Raw genomic sequence first — 21,494 nt, 5'->3', positions numbered from 1 at the left:
GGTGAATCCAAACGGAATTTTTGATACGATATTTATAGAGAAAATCATCCAAAAAAGATAATTTAACAAAACAGAGTCTGAAAATCGAAAATCAACATTGGCGCCAGCACCAGTGGCTAGCACCAGGCGCCAATGGCTAGCGCCTGGCGCCAGTCCTAGTTCCAGGCGCCAAGGCCTGGGGTTGGACGCCAAAGCGGTTTTCCACGCGTTTTCGAAAATCTGATAAATTTCCTGTACTGTAAGATAAAATAGTATAATTCCAATCGAAAATGCTATTTGATCTTGATTAAAACTCTGAAGAATCCTAACTGAATTAGGAATGAAAAGAACCTTCTAGAATGTTCTAGAAGACTAAAACCATTCCTAATTTCATTAGGAATGATAAATTATATTAGGCCCTCCCCTAGATCATTAGGCCGTACTTAAAGCTCAAACCGGGCCCAGTTTAGTAAATTGGTCATAACTTTCTCAATATTCATCGGAATTGGGCTTATAATATATCGTTGGAAAAGTCTTTGCAAGCCCCATCCAAATACACCATTATTGGACCCATATCATGGACCATATACTAGGTTAGCTCCTGTGCAATGCACGGTGATCTACAGTTATATGTAATTATAGATTATTGATTGATAAATATTTTATTATAAATTAGTCGAGAAATAATAAAAGTATGTGATATGTCGATTTTTTAATTGTAGCTTCTAATACACAACTAAAACAAAAGTAGGCAAAAAATCAAAGCTATATATTTTCTTGCTATAAAGTAGGTCACAAATTACTGCGAGTATAATTTTTGGTTTATATTTTAGAAAGATTTGTGGAATCTTTTTATTGTAAATATTATGATTACTACTTATTACTATGGAATATGTATATAAAATAATGTTATTTTTGTAAATAATTTGATTTCCTTAATCAATAATTTTTGGAAAATTCTCTTTGGTAGACCTCTAATAATAAACATTCTCAGTGGTAAAATGCAAAAAAAGTTATTATCCTTGGTGAACCACATTTTAAAAAGTTTAGTCATTGGTAACATTAAGCAAGGTAATTAGGCATTTCTTTAACTATAGTTAGTTTATTTATGTATTTTATTATTATTTTTAACTTTAAAAAAAAAAAGAAATAATTTTTTTAACAAAAAAAATAGCCACCCTTTCCCTCACTAACCAGCCACCACTCCCCGCCTTCACCCAGGCCCTTTTTCGCGCCGGTGTCCCCTTTACCCTGAATCGACCACCCAAATCGAAAGCATACAACTGCAACCTAGAACCTCGAATATCGATCACCCTTTCCCCCACCAACCAGCCACCACCCTCCTCAACCACCACCAACCTTGAACCTCAAACCACAACCGTCCTCTCTCTCTATCCTCCTTCCACGCAACCACAACCACCTATAACCCCTCCCCTGGCTTACGACCCCCTATTCCCTCCCTTGCCAAAATCCCCTTCACCGATTCCCCGAATCCCGATATCTACCCAAAACCGTAATCCTAATATAATCCCCAATTTCTCTCTAGCAACTCCCAATTTGGAAGATCGACAGCAAAGAAACCACCCATCAATCTCAACGAAGAGAAAGGAGGTCGAAATGGATGCGAATTGATCGAAAAAAGACGTCGGCGATTGAAGTTGAAGGTCGAAATTAAGGGCGGGGAAGGTGGTTATCATGTAATTAAGGGCGTTGGTGGTGGTATAGGAGGTGTTTTTGGCGTCAATGGTGGTGTGGCTTTGGCGTCAGTGGTGGTGTTGTGGTTAGGGCGTTGGTGGTGGTTTGTAGTTTGGGCGTTGGTGGTGGTATGTGGTTTGGGCGTTGGTGGTTGTCGGGGTTGGTGTTCGGTCAGTAGATCGAGAGAGGAGAGGCCTTTTTTTTAAAGTTAAAAATAATAATAAAATACATAAATAAACTAACTATAGTTAAAGAAATGCCTAATTACCTTGCTTAATGTTACCAATGACTAAACTTTTTAAAATATGGTTCACCATGGATAATAACTTTTTTTGCATTTTACCACTGAGAATGTTTATTATTAGAGGTCTACCAAAGAGAATTTCCCAAAAAATACAACAATGGAACAAAATCAGATAGCCCTGTCTGTGTCAAAGGAGAAGACCCTGTGAAGTCGACACATACATCACGACCACGATCCCATGAATAAAGTAACACATCGACAGGTCTAAAGGCCCCGTCATTCCCTCCAGACAATCCTATGTCAACCTCCTTTCTTGCTGAAATCCCATATCTGTAGCAAATATCAAAAAAAGTATCCCGAACAACATTGTGCTGATGTTTAATACATACAATGCCAGCACACGACACCGCATGGTCGCCGAATACATCCCTAGTAAAAACTCGAGAGCAAGAAGAACACGGTGTCGAGACAGAGAACAATGGAACACCCATCCGATAATACAGCACACATCGGTATGTCTTAGCGTTCATCGCCTGACCCAATCCAGAAATAGGGACTGCCCGAAGCCAAAAAGAGGTGTGATCACCCTGCTGCGACTTCCACAATGCTGACTGCTGAGGAGACAAAGAAAAGGTGGATTCTGCAGAAGCGGTAACCTTTGTGAAATATATATCTGTCAATTTCTTCATGAGTTTAGAGCACTAGTAGAAAAACACAAATGGCACCGAGTTAATGGCACCGGTTCTTAAAAACTGGTGGCAAAAAAATTAGGCGAGATTAGCATAAAAGAAATGCCACCGGTTCAAACCAAACCGTTGCCAAATTGGTGAAATGGCACCGGTTTGAACCGGTGGCAAATAATTAAAAAAAACCGCCCCCTCTCTTTTCTTTCTCTTGCCGCGTTCTCTTTCTCAGCTCTTTCCTCACGCTCACTCTCTCTCTCTCTATCTCTCTATCTATCTATCTCTCTCTTATTTATCCTCTCTCCTTGATTTCGCGATCTCCCTCTTCCTTTTTTCTTTCCGTCGTCCATTCCACCTCGCCGGCGCACTCTCCTCTCAGCTCTCTGTCTATCATCCATCCCACCTCGGATTCACTCTACTCTCAGCTCTCTATTTCTCTATTTCATTTACCCTCGCACTAACCATCGCGACGGCGAAGGTGACGAGTCTATTTCTTCACCGGCGTCGGATCTTTGTAGTGGTGGTGCATCTCTTCACGAAGGTATGTGCTCTTTGATTTAAAATCTAGGGTTTCTGATTTTTATTTACTTTTTTAGGGCTTCATTCCAGCCATTTAGGGTTTTTGTTTCGCCGCGTTTTAAGCCGTTGTCATCATTGAGAGAAAGCTTGTGGTAAGTGCTTAATCTTCCTTTTAATGTTGACAGTGCTGAACTTGCTGGGTTGTTTAGTGCTGCTGGTACTATTGAAATGGTCGAGGTAATTTCAAACTTCCTGTTTTATTTTATGGGTTTTTGTTGAATTAATTTTTATTGTAATTTAATGGGGATTTTTTTGTTTAATTATGTGGGGTTTTAGGGTTGTTTTGCATGTAATTTTGGTTTAAATTTTTTATTTTGAAAATTTTTAGAATATGTCATTTGGGTAACTGTAAGCGTCGTTTGAAGTGCGCCTACGTTAAGCATGTGGTGAATATGCTTGGCACTCCTAGGAAGTGCCAAGCAGCTTAACACCATGCAATGGTCGAGCAATAGAAGGGGGAAAAACACCCACAAGCCTGCTTCGAGGGTCTTCTGTAGGCCAGAAAACTTAAGTTTTTTCCACATTGAGATGCAACCCAAAACGAGGTCCTTCCTCCATAATCAACTGTAGAACCTTTCCTACCACCAAAGTGTCTCCAATAATATTGTCATCATCTAAATACCACGTCTGAAGACATACCTCAAAAGCATCTTTGATTTTACACACAAGAGGTTGTAAAACCAAAGAAAAAAGGAGAGGACCAAGGGGATCACCCTGCTGCACCCCCTGAGACGACCATAAGGTGTGGTCCCCATAATACAATCTGGTTGGATTAGAGTAGCAAAAATCAACCCATCGCGAAATACCCGGTCAACGACGATGGACTTCACGTAACATGACCATACGATCAACTAGATTGAAAGCATTTTGAAAATCCACCAACAACATAGAAAGACCAACGTTAGAACCACGATCCCCAATCAACTGATTTACAACATGAAGAATAGCCTCACCCCCTGAAGAAACCCCAACGCCAAATTGAAAACCATCAAAGTAACTGCTCAAAGACTGGACAACCATAACATCACCGACCTTCGAAACCAAACGTCGCCAAACAGTAACCACGGCTATAGGATGTATACCACCACCGGGCTTGATAAGTGGTGTGAGAAGAGCACTAGCAATATACTTTCCTAGTTCCATAGGACATCTGCCAACAAGAAATAGATTAACTACCCCGGAAATAGAGGCAACCAACTCATCTGAGACAGCCACAACAGCACCACTCAAGCAATCCATAAGGTGTTGAGCACGTAAACCGTCCCTACCACATGAAGTACCACGCGGAAAACTCTTAATCCGATCCAAAACGACAGCAGAAGTAGCAACGAGATGAAAATCCCCATACGGGAAAAAGTAACGTCCGCCTCAGTATAAACGACCAAGTTAGAAGTAAGAGAATGCCCTGTGATATCCCGCGCACCAATACAACAATGGCGATCATGAAGATGCTTGATTAAAGAACTTTTAGTAAGGCCATTTCTGTTTCCATCTTGACAGCCACTAAGACCCAAAAGGACAATGAAACTGCACCATAGCAGTTGTCAAAGCTACACACAACCAACCACGAATTTGAAAGCAAGAACCCCAACAAAAACCCACAATCTGGTGGCACAAACCCGCCACAAACAAAGAGCACCAACACCCACCACTAGCCAAGAACAAGCCACACCAAAACAAAGAGTATCAAAACTATGCAAAAACCCCGAATACAGCCACAAAGAGAAGCACAACAATATATAACAACACCAAACACAAACTGAACAGTGCAAGAGAATAATAAAGCAATGCGATAAAGTAATACCTGATCGCATAAAAAGACCGAACACTACAACTAGAAGCACCAAGCACAAGCAGTTCGAACCAACTGATTCCAAAAAAGCACCCGCGCTAGAACAAAAACTGACCACAACAACCTATAACAGAACACCAACAAGAAGCACCCAAAACTGCTACAGAATTGCACCTAAACTGCTACTGAAGTGCACCGAAATTGCTACTGAATTGCACCCCAAAACTGCTACTGAATTGCACCCCAAAACTGCACCAAAATGCGCCCTTAAAACTCTAGACACTGCCATAAAATACGGCCAATAACACCAAAAAACTGAACACTACCGCAGCCTGAGGAAACCCCTTGAATAGACGCCAAATATCGGCTTGAAAAACGCCAGAAATAGCCTAAAAATTTGCCCCTAAAACGCCTGAATTTCTGCCTGAAACCGCCTGAAAAAAGAACCACCGTCGAGTGACCTTCGCGGGACCTTCAAGGACGATGAAACCACCGCCTGAAAACCGCTACTACTACTACTACTACTACTACTACTACTACTACTACTACTACTACTACTACTACTACTACTACTACTACTACCACTACTACTACCACTACTACCACTACTACTACTACCACTACCACTACCACTACTACCACTACCACTACTACCACTACCACCACTACCACTACCACTACTACTACCACTACTACTACTACCACTACTACCACTACCACCACCACTACCACCACCACCACCACCACCACCACCACCACCACCACCACCACCACCCCTACCCCCCACCGCACTTCCCACCCTAGCACCACCAACACCCACATTCTCCACAAGATAACATCACCTTCGACACATCCGACCACCCTACCACCGCCAACACCCACATACTCCAGCAGCACGACCACCGCATGCCACCTTCGACCCATTCGACCACCCTCTCACCACTACAAGATCTGAACCATGCCTAAAACCCACCATACCCAACTCACAACCACCAAAAACCCACCGTGTAACTACCTTCTCAAGCACCACCACAAGATCAAAAACCACCAAAAACCCATCACGTTCTTACACACCACCACCAAGATCCGAAACCACCAAAAACCCACCACACGTTCTCACGCACCATCACCAAGATTCGAAACCCCCACGCACCATAAACACCAAAACCCCACCCCACCTAAGTCACAGCCACCAAAAACCCCACCCCACCTAAGTCATAGCCACAAAAAACCCCACCCAACCTAACTACCCTGATCCGAAACCCCATCACCATTTTCGCTTAGATATGAATTTCAAGGAGGACCGGCGACTTTGATAAGGAAAGCAAGTCCAAAACCCCATCACAATTTTCGCTTAGATATGAATTTCAAGGAGGACTAACGACTTTGATAAGGGAAGCAAGAAGCCGGCGACTTTGATCAGGGGAGGAGAAAATGCCGGTGATTGTCATGAGTAAGAGGCGGCGAGTGTCACGAGTAAGGGGCGGCGTCTGTCACGAGTAAGAGGTGGCGCTGGATCTGGATCTGAGTGGTGGTGGTGGAGTGTGTTGCTAGTGGTTGAGACTCTTGAGAGGGATGAGAGAGAAAAGTGTGTTGCTAGTGGTTGAGAGGGAGGAGAGAAAAGATGGTGATGTTGGTGGTGGATGTGGGCTATGAGGGAGGAGAGAGAATATGGGTTAGGGTTTAATTATGAATACATTAATTTAGGTTAATAAGTTAATAGGTGGTTTATTGAAGTTAAGTTAGAGTTTGTTGGTAAATTTATACAAAATTTTTTTACTATATTAGGAAAGTTTTTTTTGTTGCACATAATTTGTAGTTTCTGTTTTGGGAAATTGTTGCAGATTTTATTAAACGGAGATAGTACTATAAAAACAGACAAATTCATACAACCTATAAAATATAAATATAGATGAGAAGTCGAGATACAATCTGGACCCCGCTCCTCTAGCTGTAGGAAAAGATATCCTAGTGAAAATATGAGCAACACCATGATCCGCTTCAGCAACGCAACAACATCCTTATATAACTCCCCAAGAGAAGAGAAAGAGAAAGGAAGGAAGCCATATCCAATTGCTCGACAACTGGATTCGTACTTGACCTGCTTCCGATTGGTTGCATCAGTCACTACCCGTCCGGGAACAAAGTCAGAAAGCCCAGACTGTGTCAATGAAGAAGTCCCTGTCAAGTCAACACAGACATCGCGACCACAATTCCGTGAATAAATTAGTCGTCGAATTATTATTATTATTATTATTATAAAATTAGTCGTCAAATTATTTACTACTTCGTTTATTGTTGTTAAAATTTTCGATACAATTGACCTAATTCGCAATCCGACCAATTTGATCCGACATTTAAGATATTCAGTATGATTTTTTGTGTTTCGGATATTTTTGATCTGATTCGAATCTAATTTTTGAATTTCGTAAATCTGAAATATCCAAGTTTTGTATTTTTTTTAAAGTATTTATTAAAAATAAAATATTTTAAAAAATACTTATTAAAATTTTCGGATATTCGAAAAAACCTAGATCTTTGATCCGAAATATTATTGGATATCTGATTTAGTTTTTTTAGGTTTGGATATCCATATCCAAATTATTTTCAGATCAAATTTTTCTTGATTCGAAAATTTCAGAACGGGTATCCAATTTTGCCACCTCGTTTATAACTTATTACTTTATTAGGCTGTGATTTGGCCAATTTGCGCATTACTTAAGGCTGGTGACTTGGTGAGGGTCGTTGTCCAAATATTTATGTGAATGAATTAGGGATGTCAATTCGACTGATCGGATCGAGTCTGATACAGTCGGGTGTGGTAAATTTTTAAAGTTAACTCATATTAATTTGTTATGTCTACTCGAGTTCAAATCTGAATTGGATATTTTTTGGATCAGTTTTGGATCGGGTCGGATCGGGTGTGCTTTTCACACCTCTAGTATGAACCATTCAAGTTCAAATTCAAGTTCAAGTTCAAGTTTTAAGTGTTGAGGTTCAAGTTGACGTATTCTTCCCGGCAAAACTCCGCCAATGTTATTTCGCTAGTACCGTCGTTTCTCTCTCTTACATTGTTGGAATTTCTCCTGCAATTTTAGGTTTGCGATTCTTTCACCTTTTCTCTTTCCTTCATGATCGAATTATGTTGTTTTCGAACGACGACGACCTCATTTTATAGCTCTAATCATCGTTCAATTAATTCTAAAATTGTTGATTATTATTATCTAAAATCTATCTTTGATTCCCTAATTCATGTTTTTTGTTTCAATGCATTTTGAATTTTGATGTTAATTCTTTGTATCTTAGTTATTGCTGGATTAATTGTTTGTTTAATCTGCGTATATTGCTTTAATTTAGGTAACTGGCGTTATAATGGTTGATTATTTTTTTTTTGATATTGATACTCTAATTGCGTCTAGGTCACTTTTACTCTACATGCCTTTTAGCAATTTGTATCGAAATTTCGGAACTTTTTGCAGTTTCAATGCCATTGTTTGGTGTAATGGCCTTGTTGATTATGTTGTATATTTATCTTTTAATGTTTATTTACTACCTCCGTTTCTTATGTACTTTTCTTATTATGTTTTCTTATTATGTGGAACAAAGGAGTATTATTTGTGAAACATAAAATATTCCTTTGTTGCACGTAATAAGAAACAGGCGTCATCCCTTTCACTCTTTCTTGTGATTTTTATGTCTGATTTGTGACACCAATGCTGATTTTATTTGGATGCTACCCTCTTAACGTTCTTTTGGTTTGTAAATTTGAAATTGAAGTTGGTAGTTAATTACTGGAGTTATGACATTCGTATAATCTTATGCCTTAAAGAGTCAGATTGTCATCCATAGTGCATAATAATTGTTGGACTTGTTATCAATCAATTTAGTTTAAACGCTTGGGACTAAGAAGTTTGATAAGTAAATATGTGGTAGAATTGGATGAGTTGGTTTGTAGTTTCTGTTTGGTGCAGTTTGTTTTTGCTGGTGATGCATTCCTTTCAATTCAATTTGCTCCTTTATCGTTTTCTATGCTTCTTCTGAAAACCTTTTTCTGATCAGTTCAAAACGTGTAACTTTTTTATTCACTTACTGGCCTACTGGGTCTTGTAGGTAGTTTTTGTTAATAGCTAATAGTGATCAATGCTGTGAAATCTTTGAACCTCTGAATACCAACAAATAACTGGTTACCCAAGTAAACTCCCGGAGTAGGTTATTCTGGTAAAATTATAGTACCATTAAGTTTCCCTATTTATAAATAATTCTCCATGATGTTTTGTATTGAAGGGTTCGAATCCCAGAATTAAAATGAAGAAATCACCATTACCTGTGCAAAATATATGCGGGACACCAAAGAATAAATATGGGAAGGAAGCTTTGGTCAAAATATTGAGATGGCATTTTGGGCATTCTGAATTTCGAGGCAAGCAGCTAGAGGCCATCGAAGCTGTTTTATCAGGTTTTAATCTTCCAGTTCAGTGTTGCTAATTGTGTTATGCTACTGAAGTACTGTATGCAATTTGACGATATATGATGCTCTAAGCATCAATTTGATGTACTGGTTACGACTTTTGATCCTTGTATACAGGAAGGGATTGTTTTTGTCTTATGCCCACTGGAGGGGGGAAGTCAATGTGTTATCAGATTCCTGCCCTTGCAAATAATGGCATTGTCCTTGTTGTTTGCCCTTTAATAGGTGAATGTCATTTGTCTTGTTTAATTGTTTTATCTTGAGGAGTATTGTATACCATATTTGATTTATGGCTGAATTGCAATTCTAGGACTAAAATTGATCACTTCCATTTTCGTGGTCAGCTTTGATGGTAAGGGCATTGTATTTGTTATAGAATTATCTATTTCTCTTTTATTATGATTGTCTTTATTACCATTTACCAGGCTCTGGTGTAACATACACTGAAAATTATCTTATTTAGGAAAACCAAGTGAAGGCCTTGAAGGAGAAGGGCATTGGAGCTGAGTTTCTCTCCTCAACTCAGAGATCTGCTGTCAGAGAGAGGGTATGTTTTTGAGTTCTGTCATTCCATGTTGCCATTTGCGAAAGGTTGATTACAACTGAAAGTTAGAAACCAAACATTTCATCAGTGTAGGCACAATTGAATTTTGGCGTTGTCTCTATAATTATTGTATATCTGATTATCTGACACAAATTTTATATGCTTGAGGGTCAACTTCATAAGGGACTTTGTTGTTTCCAATATAAGCTCTATTCTTAGTGTTCTTAAACTGTGGTGGTGCTGTTCATTCCCGTACAGATTCTGTTGGACTAAGCTTAATGTATTATTTGGTATAAATCGATAGAGGTAACTCTAGGCATCCATTGGCGATTTATTTAAACACTGATGAATTAAAAAAAAAAAAAAACTTATGGCAAGTATTACTTTTAGACATTGCATTTGATCCAATTTCTGATCTCAATGCATTGAGTTCTAGTGTTGTTCTAAGAAGTAAATATTTGTGGATTTTATGCGGTTCCCTTCTACTTGTGAAAGTTGTATTTGGTAGACCATTTGTATTTTTAGAAATTTACATGGTACCCTTGTAATTTTTACCAGATGTTATGTCATGACCGTTTATCATGCTCACCTCCTCTTTCTGTTATGAAAATGCTAGTCAGATTTTGTTAAAAATTGTCATTTGAAACAAATTGTTGGATGTAGCCTTCTTCATTAATGAGATGTTATGTTTGATTATAAATACTTGGATTATTTGTCTTATATCCAGTTTATCTTTAATTTCAACCATTAGAATTTTACATCTTCATTAACTACCCTTTAATTATCAGAAATGTCTTATTTTGAATGCTAAATAATACCCATTAATGGTACGTGATGCACCCCAATTAATAGTTGGTGGTGTTCCAGCTACTAGTCAAAGTTGGGTGCACCCAAGCTATGGTTTAGGGTGTTAAGGCCAATTTTGCCTATACACACACACACACAGACACACACACACACACACACACACACACACACACACACACACACACATATATATATATTTATATTTCCCCCCTTATATACTAATACTATTTCTGTTTCATATTATGTGCAACAAAGGCCTTGACACGGACGCATAGAAAGATAGAGATGCACATGATAAGAAGAGAGGTTGTGGGAAACGACAACTTAAAAAGGGAAGAAGACATTTGTTGTACATAATGTTTAGCAATTGTTTTTAGTGAATGTTACACATAATATGAAATGAAGGTAGTAATAAATTAAAATTATCAACATGTATTATCTTCTCAAAAAATTCATTAGGAAAAGTAATATTTGATGAATAGGTTACAAAAGTAGTATTTTCCACTTGTGAAGGCTCTTATTGCTGGACAGTATCAGTTTGACTGTTTTTGGGGTGGTGGCCCTCCAAATGGTAACTAAGGAGTGCAAAGATTTTTTTGGGGAAACATGGATATTGGCAAAAGTATTGACTGCAAAACTCACCAGTTGATCAGGGTTGAAAGTCAGGTGTATATACCCAGATTACAAAAAGCCTAGCCACTTCAGAGGCTTTCTTCATGTGGATCACCAATCAATGTGTAATGAAGATAGAATAAATTTTAGATGATGATGGACTGATGGTAGTGGCTTGTATATGCTCTGAAATGGTCACTTGTTGGATATAATTATTATTCTGTCAATTTGGTGATTAGACCAAAGCAACCTTTTCCGTTAGGATACAATCAGGAGCTCACATGTGTGTGGGATCATTCAATCACCATTATGCACTTTGTGGATTCCAAACTGAACTACTCTTCTTATGTTTTTGCCTTACTATGTTTTCCTTAGCTTTGCTGTGCCAAATTATGATCAATCTTACCAGTTTTGTCTCTTTTATTCTGTTCTCTCCTTTTCCCTATAGCTTCCCATTTGCATTGATCTTGTTGTCTTTTTTCTAGATTTACGAGGACCTGAGCTCTGGAAAACCTTCCCTGAAGCTGCTGTATGTGACTCCGGAGTTGATAGCTACATCGGGTTTCAGCGTTAAGTTGTCAAAAATTCATGGCAGGGGGCTGTTGCATTTGATTGCCATAGATGAGGTGTGCTGTAATCTCTGTGTAGTGATTGGAATTCAAGAATTAATTACCTTGAAGTATTAACTGTGTGTGTGTGTTTTTTTTTTTCCCTTTTTTTCTGTTCAAATGTTTCAGGCGCATTGTATATCATCATGGGGTCATGACTTCAGGTTTGTGCTATAATATGGGTTCACCTCAAGCAAATGACTTCACAAATGCGCTAGTTTAATTGTTTTTTCATTAACAGTTAATTTATCTTATAGACCAAGCTACCGGAAACTGTCTTCTTTAAGAGACATCCTTCCAGATGTCCCAATTTTGGCATTGACAGCAACGGCTGCACCAAAGTAAGCTGCACATATTACTCTTATTCATCACTTCTTTCAAAGTCCTCCAGTGGTGGCTAGACTTGCTACAATAAATCATAGTATTTCTGTATAATAATACTCACACATGATGCATTTTTACAATAATACATGAATAAATAAATCAATACTGAAGTTTATAAATAAATAAATTCCCAAACATGGCTCGATTTTAAAATCAATAGCAATTGAAATATGTAAGTCTCTAGAGAAATTTAACTTTATAGTCAATTACATTAAATACATGAATAAATAGATAATGAAGTTCCTAGGCCAACTAATGATTCAGCCGGAAAAAAAAATCCCTCCAAAAACTCCACTTTAGTATAGGTGTTAGTTGAGACGAACACTACAAGAGGGGTGGGGGTGAATTGTATGTGAGTTCATAGTGACTACTTTTGCGGAATGTAAAACAAAATGTAAAGGAACTTGCAATGCACATAATATTTTACGAGGAAACCTTCCGGGGCCAACTGGAAGTAAAACCTCGATCCTTCTAAGGGATTTCCAAAGCCAAATCAATTCACTATAATAGGAAAAACACACAAGTTACAACCTATTATAATCAGACCTACACAGCAGGACCCTATCCTACCAACCTAAGTCCCTGACTTAGATTCACTCGTACTCCCTGAGTGTGTACATCAACCTAGAAGCCTACAATACTGTATGCAAAGATTGATTACACACACACCCAAGAACCCAACCAATACAAAATATAAATCTAGAAAAAAGACAACAAGATCAATGCAAATGGTAAGCTACGCGTGAAACCCGAAACAAATATGACAAAGTTATGGACTTGGAAAACTTACACAATTAAGCACACTTCGATTTCTTCACGCATAATCTCACACAAAATAATGAAATGAGATTCTACAATTTATACAAGACTTGCTCATATAGAAACTAGAGTTTTCAAAAAATAAAAATATGTTATTTTACCAAAATCCCAAAACACGGATTTAAGTAAATCTATTTGAAAGAAAATCTTTTAGAAAACTTATCAAAGATAAATTATCAAAAAGAATAATATCTTTTTGATAATCAGTTTTTAAGAAGTAAATCATTTAGAAAATCTTTTCCTAAAAACTTATCTTTTTTAAACTTTCCTATTTTAAGAAGCTTGCCAAGCTTTTTGTCACGTTTCTAATAAGTCTCACGCGTAAACCTAACAATCATATTTTCAGCAAATCTACAAGATAAAAACTTAACAAAACTAATTTGCTACGCTGATATTCTGTAATGTAGGATACTTGGGCTTCACGTAGTCCAGGACTAAGTTCCTGCTGTCACTTGCACTCCAGTTCTACACTAGAACTTCGCAGGCCTAGTTCTTCCAGAACTTGTTGTCTTCAACGCAGACCTAGTCAACACTTTTAACTTGCTGTCTTCAACGCAGACCTAGTCAACACTTTTAACTTGCTGTCTTCAAGTTCTTGTTAGGGAACTCAGTTAATTCCTGTTAGAGAACTCTTCTTCTATCTTGATTAACCTTTCCTTGGAATCTCTTCATGTCTTCTTAGATTAGGCTACTCTTCTACTTCTAAAGTCTACTTCACCTGTTCTAATTACAACACTTAGAAAAACCTTTATTAGTTGAAGTTTGCTTAGTTTGAGTTCATCATCATCAAAACCTTTAAGCTTCAACAATAGGTATATAGATACTTGAGTACTTCAACTGTTTGCTACATTGTAATCTATGATATTCGTCAAATTTATGCTGTATCAATTAATATATGTGGCCATCAGATCATGTTATTATGGGTTTCAGAGAAGCATTCTAGTAACAAAATCATGGTGGATAGATGCATTCAGATTAGAATAATTACTGATTAATGATAAAGTAAGGCATATGTACCTGTAAATCAAACATAGCTGCAAAATTAGATTGCTTGTAGAATTAATGGGATTGAATTTTCGTCGTGTTAAGAATTGTGTTGAACTTCTATCTATTCCTGACTACTAACTTTGTTTTATCCTTTATTTATATTGTTTCTCTTTCTTCTTTCGAGTGCAGGGTTCAGACTGATGTCATTCAATCATTGTGCTTGCAAAATCCTTTAGTCCTAAAATCATCCTTCAATCGCCCTAACATACATTATGAAGGTGAATTCCTTAAAATTTTGTTATTTAGTTTCTCATTCATTTGCTGGTTTTATCATCTGTATATCAGCAAAAGTAAGTATTATGAATTTATATTATTTCATTCAGAGAATAAGATTTTGAAAAAAGATAGAAAAGGGGAAAACTTAGAATCTGTTCCATGTGTGCTATCGGCCTTTTTAGAAAATTTAAAAAGCATACGGTGGTGAGGGGTATTATGGTTTTATGTATTTGGATTCCAGGTAGACCATAGACTCTTAGTCCAGAGATCAAATACTTTCAAAGTTTTATTAGTCATAGTTTTTGTGTATTTGTAAAGCATGTAGTTTAATTTAGTCTTAACTCGAAGTGATGCACATGATCATATATTCAAATACTTATTGGATTGTTGCTGATGGTTGTCAATATATTTTTTTAAACCTGTCACTTGTTGTGGTACTACTTCTTCCTTTAGGCTCGTGTATATCAGCATTATGTTTCTTCGTTTGTCGATATAAAACTTCTTTGAGTGTTAGAAGTTTTCCGTACATTTTGAAATTTTTGAATACAAACACGAAGTCACTATCACAATTTTATTTAAGTGCTTGTTAATCTTGAACCTTCTGGTGGATTTTATATCAGAGAAAAAATTGTGAGTGCTCATGTAATGATCTGAGAAGATAGTAATAAATTGATGTTCTCTTGAGTTGATGGCTATGGCACTATGCAGCCTATGCTTATTGAAATAATTAGTGTTTATGAGATGCTTCACAACAATCACAAGTTCAAAGTTTACGTGGTAATGTATCTGTACTTGAAACAGAAAATTTCTCCCTTTTCTTATTTTTTTCTTCCCTCCTTACATACTTTGTTTTCCCCTTATTTTCTTTCTTTTAATTTTATCCAGATATTCTGATTGCAGCATCTGTCAGTTATTTTGTATGAGATACTCCCTCCATCCCTTTTTGCTCGTCCCATATTTCTTGTTTGGATGTCCCAATGTTAGCTTTATTTCCTAATATGGTTACTTTTTTTCTCTAATGTCGGAGCCCGCACACAACCATTATCCTTTTCTCTCTACCTTATACTTTCATTAAAAAAAAACAAACAAAGATAGAGGGATTAGGTTATTGTTACTCTTGTATTTTGTATGTCATTGATTTGGTCATACTGTTGAGTAAGCTTTTATTGATGCAGTTCGATATAAAGATCTTCTAGATGATAGCTATGCTGATTTATGTGGGGTAATGAAATCCTGTGGAGATGTCTGTGGAATTATTTACTGCCTTGAGAGATCAGCTTGTGATGCTCTGGCTGTTCACTTGTCAAGTAATGGCATATCATGCGCTGGTAACTAATATGGTCTTTCTTGTGATGTTTTTCAATATATATCTTCTTATGATGTTTTCTATACACTTAAATTGTGATGTTTCTTTTGCCCTTTCCTTAGCTTACCATGCTGGTTTGAACAATAAATTACGAAGCTCTGTCTTAGATGATTGGATTTCTTCGAAGATACAAGTTGTTGTGGCCACAGTTGCTTTTGGGTATGACTTTCTTAGATACAAATATAGCATTGCACTTCAATGATTTCTGGGTTGGTGCTTATAAAAAAAATCAAATACGAATGTAAGCTGATATCAAGTGAGATTGAACCAATATAGTGTAACTATAGCAGCAATAGAGAAAGACGATTGGCTGAATATGCATTTGTTAACTAGAACAATAAAATTGGACAATAAAAAAAGAAACTGCGCCACTTTCTTCTTTATAGTAGTATTTCAAATGGTGTCTGCCTACTTCTACATTTATATCATTTTTATTTTTACATGTATATTTATCTTTGGGCCTTATGGACGGCTTATTAGGCATTGTATGAACTGCTGCGGGGGTTTAGCACAACCTAGCTATCTTGGCACTTTTGTTCTTATCATCTCTACATGTACGTATTTGGCAAACTGATTTGATCTATGTTGGTGAATTTCATATAATTAAGAAGTGATGACTTAAGTTAAAATCATTTACACTTGCATTATTGGACTATTCTGATTAATTTATGTCAATGTCCTCGCAAGAATTAAGTTGTGCTGTGTTTTCTTTTCTCATTTTGGCACAGCGTAGCTGTTAATATTTTAATACTTCAACGCTGAAACTTAAAGATAATTTTTTTTATGCATTCACTGTATTACTTGCTGCAATTTGGGACGGAGCTCTGTAAGAGACTTTAAAGTGATAGAAGATGACATGTTTCACGCAGAATGGTACGTGTTTCTGTAAATATTAAGCAGGGGAATCACAACTATTGACACTTTACTATATTGTTAAAATGAACTCTAGCAGTAAGTAATTTGTGACTCTTTTGGCTGAACTTTAGGGAATAGATAGAAAGGATGTTCGAATTGTATGTCACTTCAATATCCCAAAGTCAATGGAAGCATTTTATCAAGAGTCTGGTAGAGCTGGACGTGATCAGTTGCCATGTCGAAGTGTTTTATATTATAGCATTGATGATCGCAAGAGGATGGTTGGATTTTTATGTCCTGATTTTTTTTTTCAGGCTACAATAAGGCTACATAATTGCTGAAATCTTAACTGCAATAATTTCAATATTGCAGGAATTTATTCTGAAGAATCCTCAAAACAAAAAATTGAAGTCCTCAAGTTTGGAAGATGCATCGTCAAAGAAGTCATTTGATGATTTTAGACAGGTGGTTTTTTCACAAAGGCAAGACGAGGTGAGGGGAAATAATGGAATAGTGAACTGATTTTGGCTGGTCGTGATTACAGATGGTTGAGTACTGTGAAGGTTCTGATTGCCGTAGGAAGAAAATTCTTCAGAGCTTTGGGGAACAGGTGTGCTGGGCATTTTTTTTTTTTTTTTTAATTAATTTATGCAGTTTGTACTTTATGTATATCATCCTTTTCACAACAAAGAAAAATTATTAAATTCTATATAGACTTCATAGTTTTTTTTTGCTCCATTTAAACTGAACTCTTATTTCCTTTTGTTCTTTTCTACTCAAACTGTAGGCCCCTGCATCTCTCTGTAGAAAAACATGTGATGCCTGCAAACAGCCAAATTTAGTGGCCAAGAACCTGGAGCAGTTAAGTTCCTCAGCAGCTCGACAGAAAAACGTGCTTGCCAGAGTTGTTATAAACAGGTAGTATGGTTTGTATTATTTGATAAATTTATCATGATATTGTCATTGACTAAATATTGTGGAGTCAGAGAGTTACTGAGTTTATATGGAAATTCCTTGAAGACACTACTGCTTTATCTGTGGTACTTAACCTGGGTTAATTCATTTACGAAGTATATTTTATCCATTAACATTTCTTAACTCCTAAACATCTTGCACATCTTTCTCTCATCTCTTTGCTGGTGTTTTGTGAGGCTTATGAGTTATGATAAAGTGCTAACTTTGTCAGTAGGAATCAGTCATCCAGTCATGTTGGAATATTTTTATTCTTTATTATATGTTGTCCTCTTTTTGCAATGTTCTTATTTGCTTCTTTTTGTGCTAATATTAATATGTTCCTATTTTTCTGTGAAGTTCTTCAAACAATGTTGATGGAGAAAGGTATAGTGAATTCTGGAATCGTAGTGATGATAAATCTTGTGATTCTGAAGAAGAAATATCAGATTCTGATGGTAATAACCTATCTGGTTTATTGGTTGAAGTTCACTATAGAGCCTTATGAGCTGGCAGTTTTTTGTGATTGAATTTTGATTGAGCTTGGTACAAATATACAATAGCCTTTTTTTTAGTTATATCACCATCTCATTATCATCACTGAATACTTTCTTAATTCAGAGGAAGGGGAAGCATTAAAAAGCCTGAGCTACTCAGGCTTGCCATCAAGATCTCGGTTAAGTGAAAAACTTGATATATTGCAGCGAGCAGAAGAAAAGTATTATCAGAACCAAGGCTCTCAGAAAGAGGTCTGTTTCTCTTTTATATATTATATTCTTATGCCTTTGCCAATGCATGTAGTCATATGCATTTAGTTGGCCTTGTGTCTCCCTTTCTTTTCTTTATTGTACATTCTTATATCCTATGTAATTTTATCACTAATTACAGACTAGTAGAAAAGACAAAAATTTGATATCCAACACATTAAGAGAATCATGCAAGCAACGACTGGCAAATGCTTTAAAGGAAAATCAACGACTTGGCAGGTTTCATTTGTAGCTTACCCTCGATTTCAAACCATATGCTTAATTCTTAGTCTCTTTCGTTTAATCTTTTTTTGCCGGTTCCTTTCTCCTATAATTATTTTAAACTAATTTTGTGTCTCAAAATAACTTTCATGTGAACATTCCTGCTATATTCACATTATACCTATGAAGCGACAGGGTTCTGTTTGGTTCTTTGTCTTTTTAATTGAAGGATTGAATCAGGAATGGGTGATACTCATGTGGCATAATGTGAGTCTAGGCAACTGAAGCCTTTATACTAAGATGTTTCTTTCATGTCCCTTCAAAAAAAGATTTGCCTTTCAACTGATACAAATGTTTTTCAATATATCTGCCCCAAATCCTTTGCTCTTTAACTTGAGGGCAGTGGTCACATTACTGTATTTTTTTCACTCCCTTGAGAGAAGCTACCTATTGCTTGTTTATTTCCATACCTTTGATAGAATGAACAGGAGGGGATAATATTAGCTACTTCTGTGTGGTTTTTTTTAATACTCGGGTATTACATCTTATTGATGAGGCCGATTCCTTCTTTTTCTGTAATACTATGAAGTAGTTATTTTCTAGTGGAATCTTGGCCAACTCTTTTCCTTGATTACCATTTTACAGTGTTGACATTGAATCAGCGGTCACAATCCTTGAAAAGGAATGCTACAAGAAATGTGAAAAAGGCGGGAAAACGTTTTATCTATCACAGATGGCTAGTACAGCAAGGTGGCTTTCAACTGCAAGTGTAAATGATTTAACTAACAAGCTGCAGTCCAGCACCCCAAATACAGATAACTTGAAGAAAAAGGACGTTTCCATTCTGGAGCCAACTTCCTCAAATAATTCCAGTAAACCTGTGAAAGAAATTATCTATGAAAAAACTAGAATTGGTCCATCCGCAACTGCTCAAACATCGGAAAGCATAGCACAAAGAATAGTGCTACCGCCTGTTCCTTCCTTCTCTGACTTTGTGAGAAGCAACAAAGCGAAAGATGGTCAAGCCACTCATCATTCTAACTCAAAAAGGAATTCAGCAGATATTTCTGGTACTGCCGATAAGAGGATGAGGTCGCAGTAGTCTTACATTAGTAGTTCATTTTTCTCTTCATTTGCCTTCTTAAATACTGTACTTTATTTCTTCAGTACCTCCGGTCATTGAGAATAAGTATTTATCTGATCTTCAGGCTGCCCTTCTATGAACTGAACTGAACTGAAATGAATATTTTATAAAGAAGGAAATTAGGAGCTGAGTTGAACTGAGCTGACTGAACTGAACTGAACTGAATTTCAACGTAAGAGAACATGTCCTTAAGTCATGTTAATGTTAATTCAAGTATACTATGTCAAAAAAAATGTTAATTCAAGTATTAGGGTCGGATCAAATTGGATTGATTCTGAATTAGGGCATCACCTCATTCTATACTTCTACATGTTGTCTAAGTCATTTGAGTTGAGATAGTTTTGTTACGTCTAGGCAAAGTTAATGGTTATAAAAACAATTCGAGTCACTTGAGCTGGGATATTAACTACTACTTTGTATTTGTTAATACCTTTAGCTATCATGGGTATTAGAGCTTGAATTCTACATGGTTAAGGGAAGAGGATACGATACTTTTTTTTTATCATTTTTCAATTGAACAATCAATCCTAAAAATTATCAGGTGGAAGATGCTTATTAACTAATTTAGCCCTCAAAACCAAAATTACAATCAAGTGAAAGAAATGTGTTTTATTTTCACAGCATTATAGATTACAAAGTGGTTATTCTTCAAAATTGACAAACATTCATGTTATAGGTACAGACCGGCCTACATGCTGTAGCCACTGCTCTCTAGAAGGCAGTAGCGTATCCAGGATTTCCGAACAGTGGGTTCGGAATAAAAAAAAAAGAAAAAAAGGAACGCGAATACATTAATTAAATATTCAGTACATTAGTTCAAATTTCGGATTACAAATGAATTACACTTAGAAAAATGAAAAAAAAAAATAAATTAAAAAAAAAACCTAAAAAAGCATTCTTCGAGTTTTCCTACTTTGGAAGCGTATCAATATATCATCATCACTCACTCTAGCAAATAAGTCTCTCTCAAAAAAAGTGACTAAACTATCATTCAATAATTGATCGCCCATACTATTCCGTAACTTATTTTTTACATAAGTCATTGATGAAAACACTCGTTCCACACTTGCAGTCGCCACCGGAAGGATCAATGCTAGTATTGAACTATATAGAATTGTTTCCACCTCAACAATCTAAGTATTCACCGTGAGTGGTGTGACTGGTGTCGGCGTGCCGCGGTGGCCGGTGGGGTGGAGGTGAGGAGAGGCAGGGAGGTGAGTTGGGTTATGGGAGGGTTCGAACCCGTGTCTTCTTTGTAAGAGGGGAGGTAAAGGCGCGCAAGGGAAATCACCACTAGGCTGAACATTGTTTTGTTGATATTTAGTGTAAAGATATTGTATTTAACCCTTTTTTCTTTTTCTTTTTTTTTAAAAAAAAAATTTGTAATTTTTTTTCAAAAATTCAGTGGGTTCAATGAACCCAACTTGTATCCGCCCCTAGCTCAGCTCAGTTTAGTTCAGATGAGTTCAGTCAATGAGAACAAACCCTAATATAAGCAAAAATCAAATATTGATTGGACTTATTAAACCACAACTTCAATCAAATCCAATTTTGACACACAATTAAATCCAATTTAAACGACTACACAATAGTCAATACTCACTAAAAACACTCGACCAAACCAATTGGTTGTTGGTGTAGTGGTGATTGGGACTACACTTGGTAGGGAGGACTCGTGTTTGATCCCCCGCAACAACAATCGGGAGGAGACTGGAACCTAACCACCCAGAACT

At 36.8% G+C, this 21,494-nt stretch overlaps 1 protein-coding gene across 2 annotated transcripts; it reads left to right on the top strand.

Annotated features, from left to right (window-relative positions):
- Nucleotides 1-7,953: 7,953 nt before the first annotated feature.
- Nucleotides 7,954-19,824, top strand: LOC110715834 (ATP-dependent DNA helicase Q-like 3). 2 transcript variants are annotated; one of them, XM_021894449.1, is made up of 20 exons: nucleotides 7,954-8,070; nucleotides 9,257-9,428; nucleotides 9,558-9,665; nucleotides 9,785-9,792; nucleotides 9,904-9,987; nucleotides 11,889-12,029; nucleotides 12,141-12,175; nucleotides 12,269-12,352; nucleotides 14,391-14,479; nucleotides 15,653-15,805; nucleotides 15,906-16,002; nucleotides 16,713-16,716; nucleotides 16,830-16,979; nucleotides 17,071-17,163; nucleotides 17,243-17,308; nucleotides 17,486-17,616; nucleotides 18,010-18,107; nucleotides 18,271-18,398; nucleotides 18,538-18,635; nucleotides 19,263-19,824. In XM_021894449.1, the coding sequence occupies exons 2-20, from the start codon at nucleotides 9,278-9,280 to the stop codon at nucleotides 19,717-19,719; spliced, it is 2,175 nt and encodes a 724-aa protein (XP_021750141.1). In that variant the 5' UTR covers nucleotides 7,954-8,070; nucleotides 9,257-9,277; the 3' UTR covers nucleotides 19,720-19,824. The 2 variants fall into 2 exon arrangements, with proteins under 2 accessions (XP_021750141.1, XP_021750142.1); XM_021894450.1 differs by lacking the exons at nucleotides 7,954-8,070; nucleotides 9,257-9,428 and having other exon boundaries at nucleotides 9,556-9,665; nucleotides 9,751-9,792.
- Nucleotides 19,825-21,494: the final 1,670 nt, after the last annotated feature.

The sequence above is a fragment of the Chenopodium quinoa genome, unplaced genomic scaffold (assembly GCF_001683475.1).
Source record: "Chenopodium quinoa cultivar QQ74 unplaced genomic scaffold, ASM168347v1, whole genome shotgun sequence".
Classification (NCBI taxonomy): Eukaryota; Viridiplantae; Streptophyta; class Magnoliopsida; order Caryophyllales; family Amaranthaceae; genus Chenopodium; species Chenopodium quinoa.
This window is presented reverse-complemented; position numbering and strand designations above follow the sequence as displayed.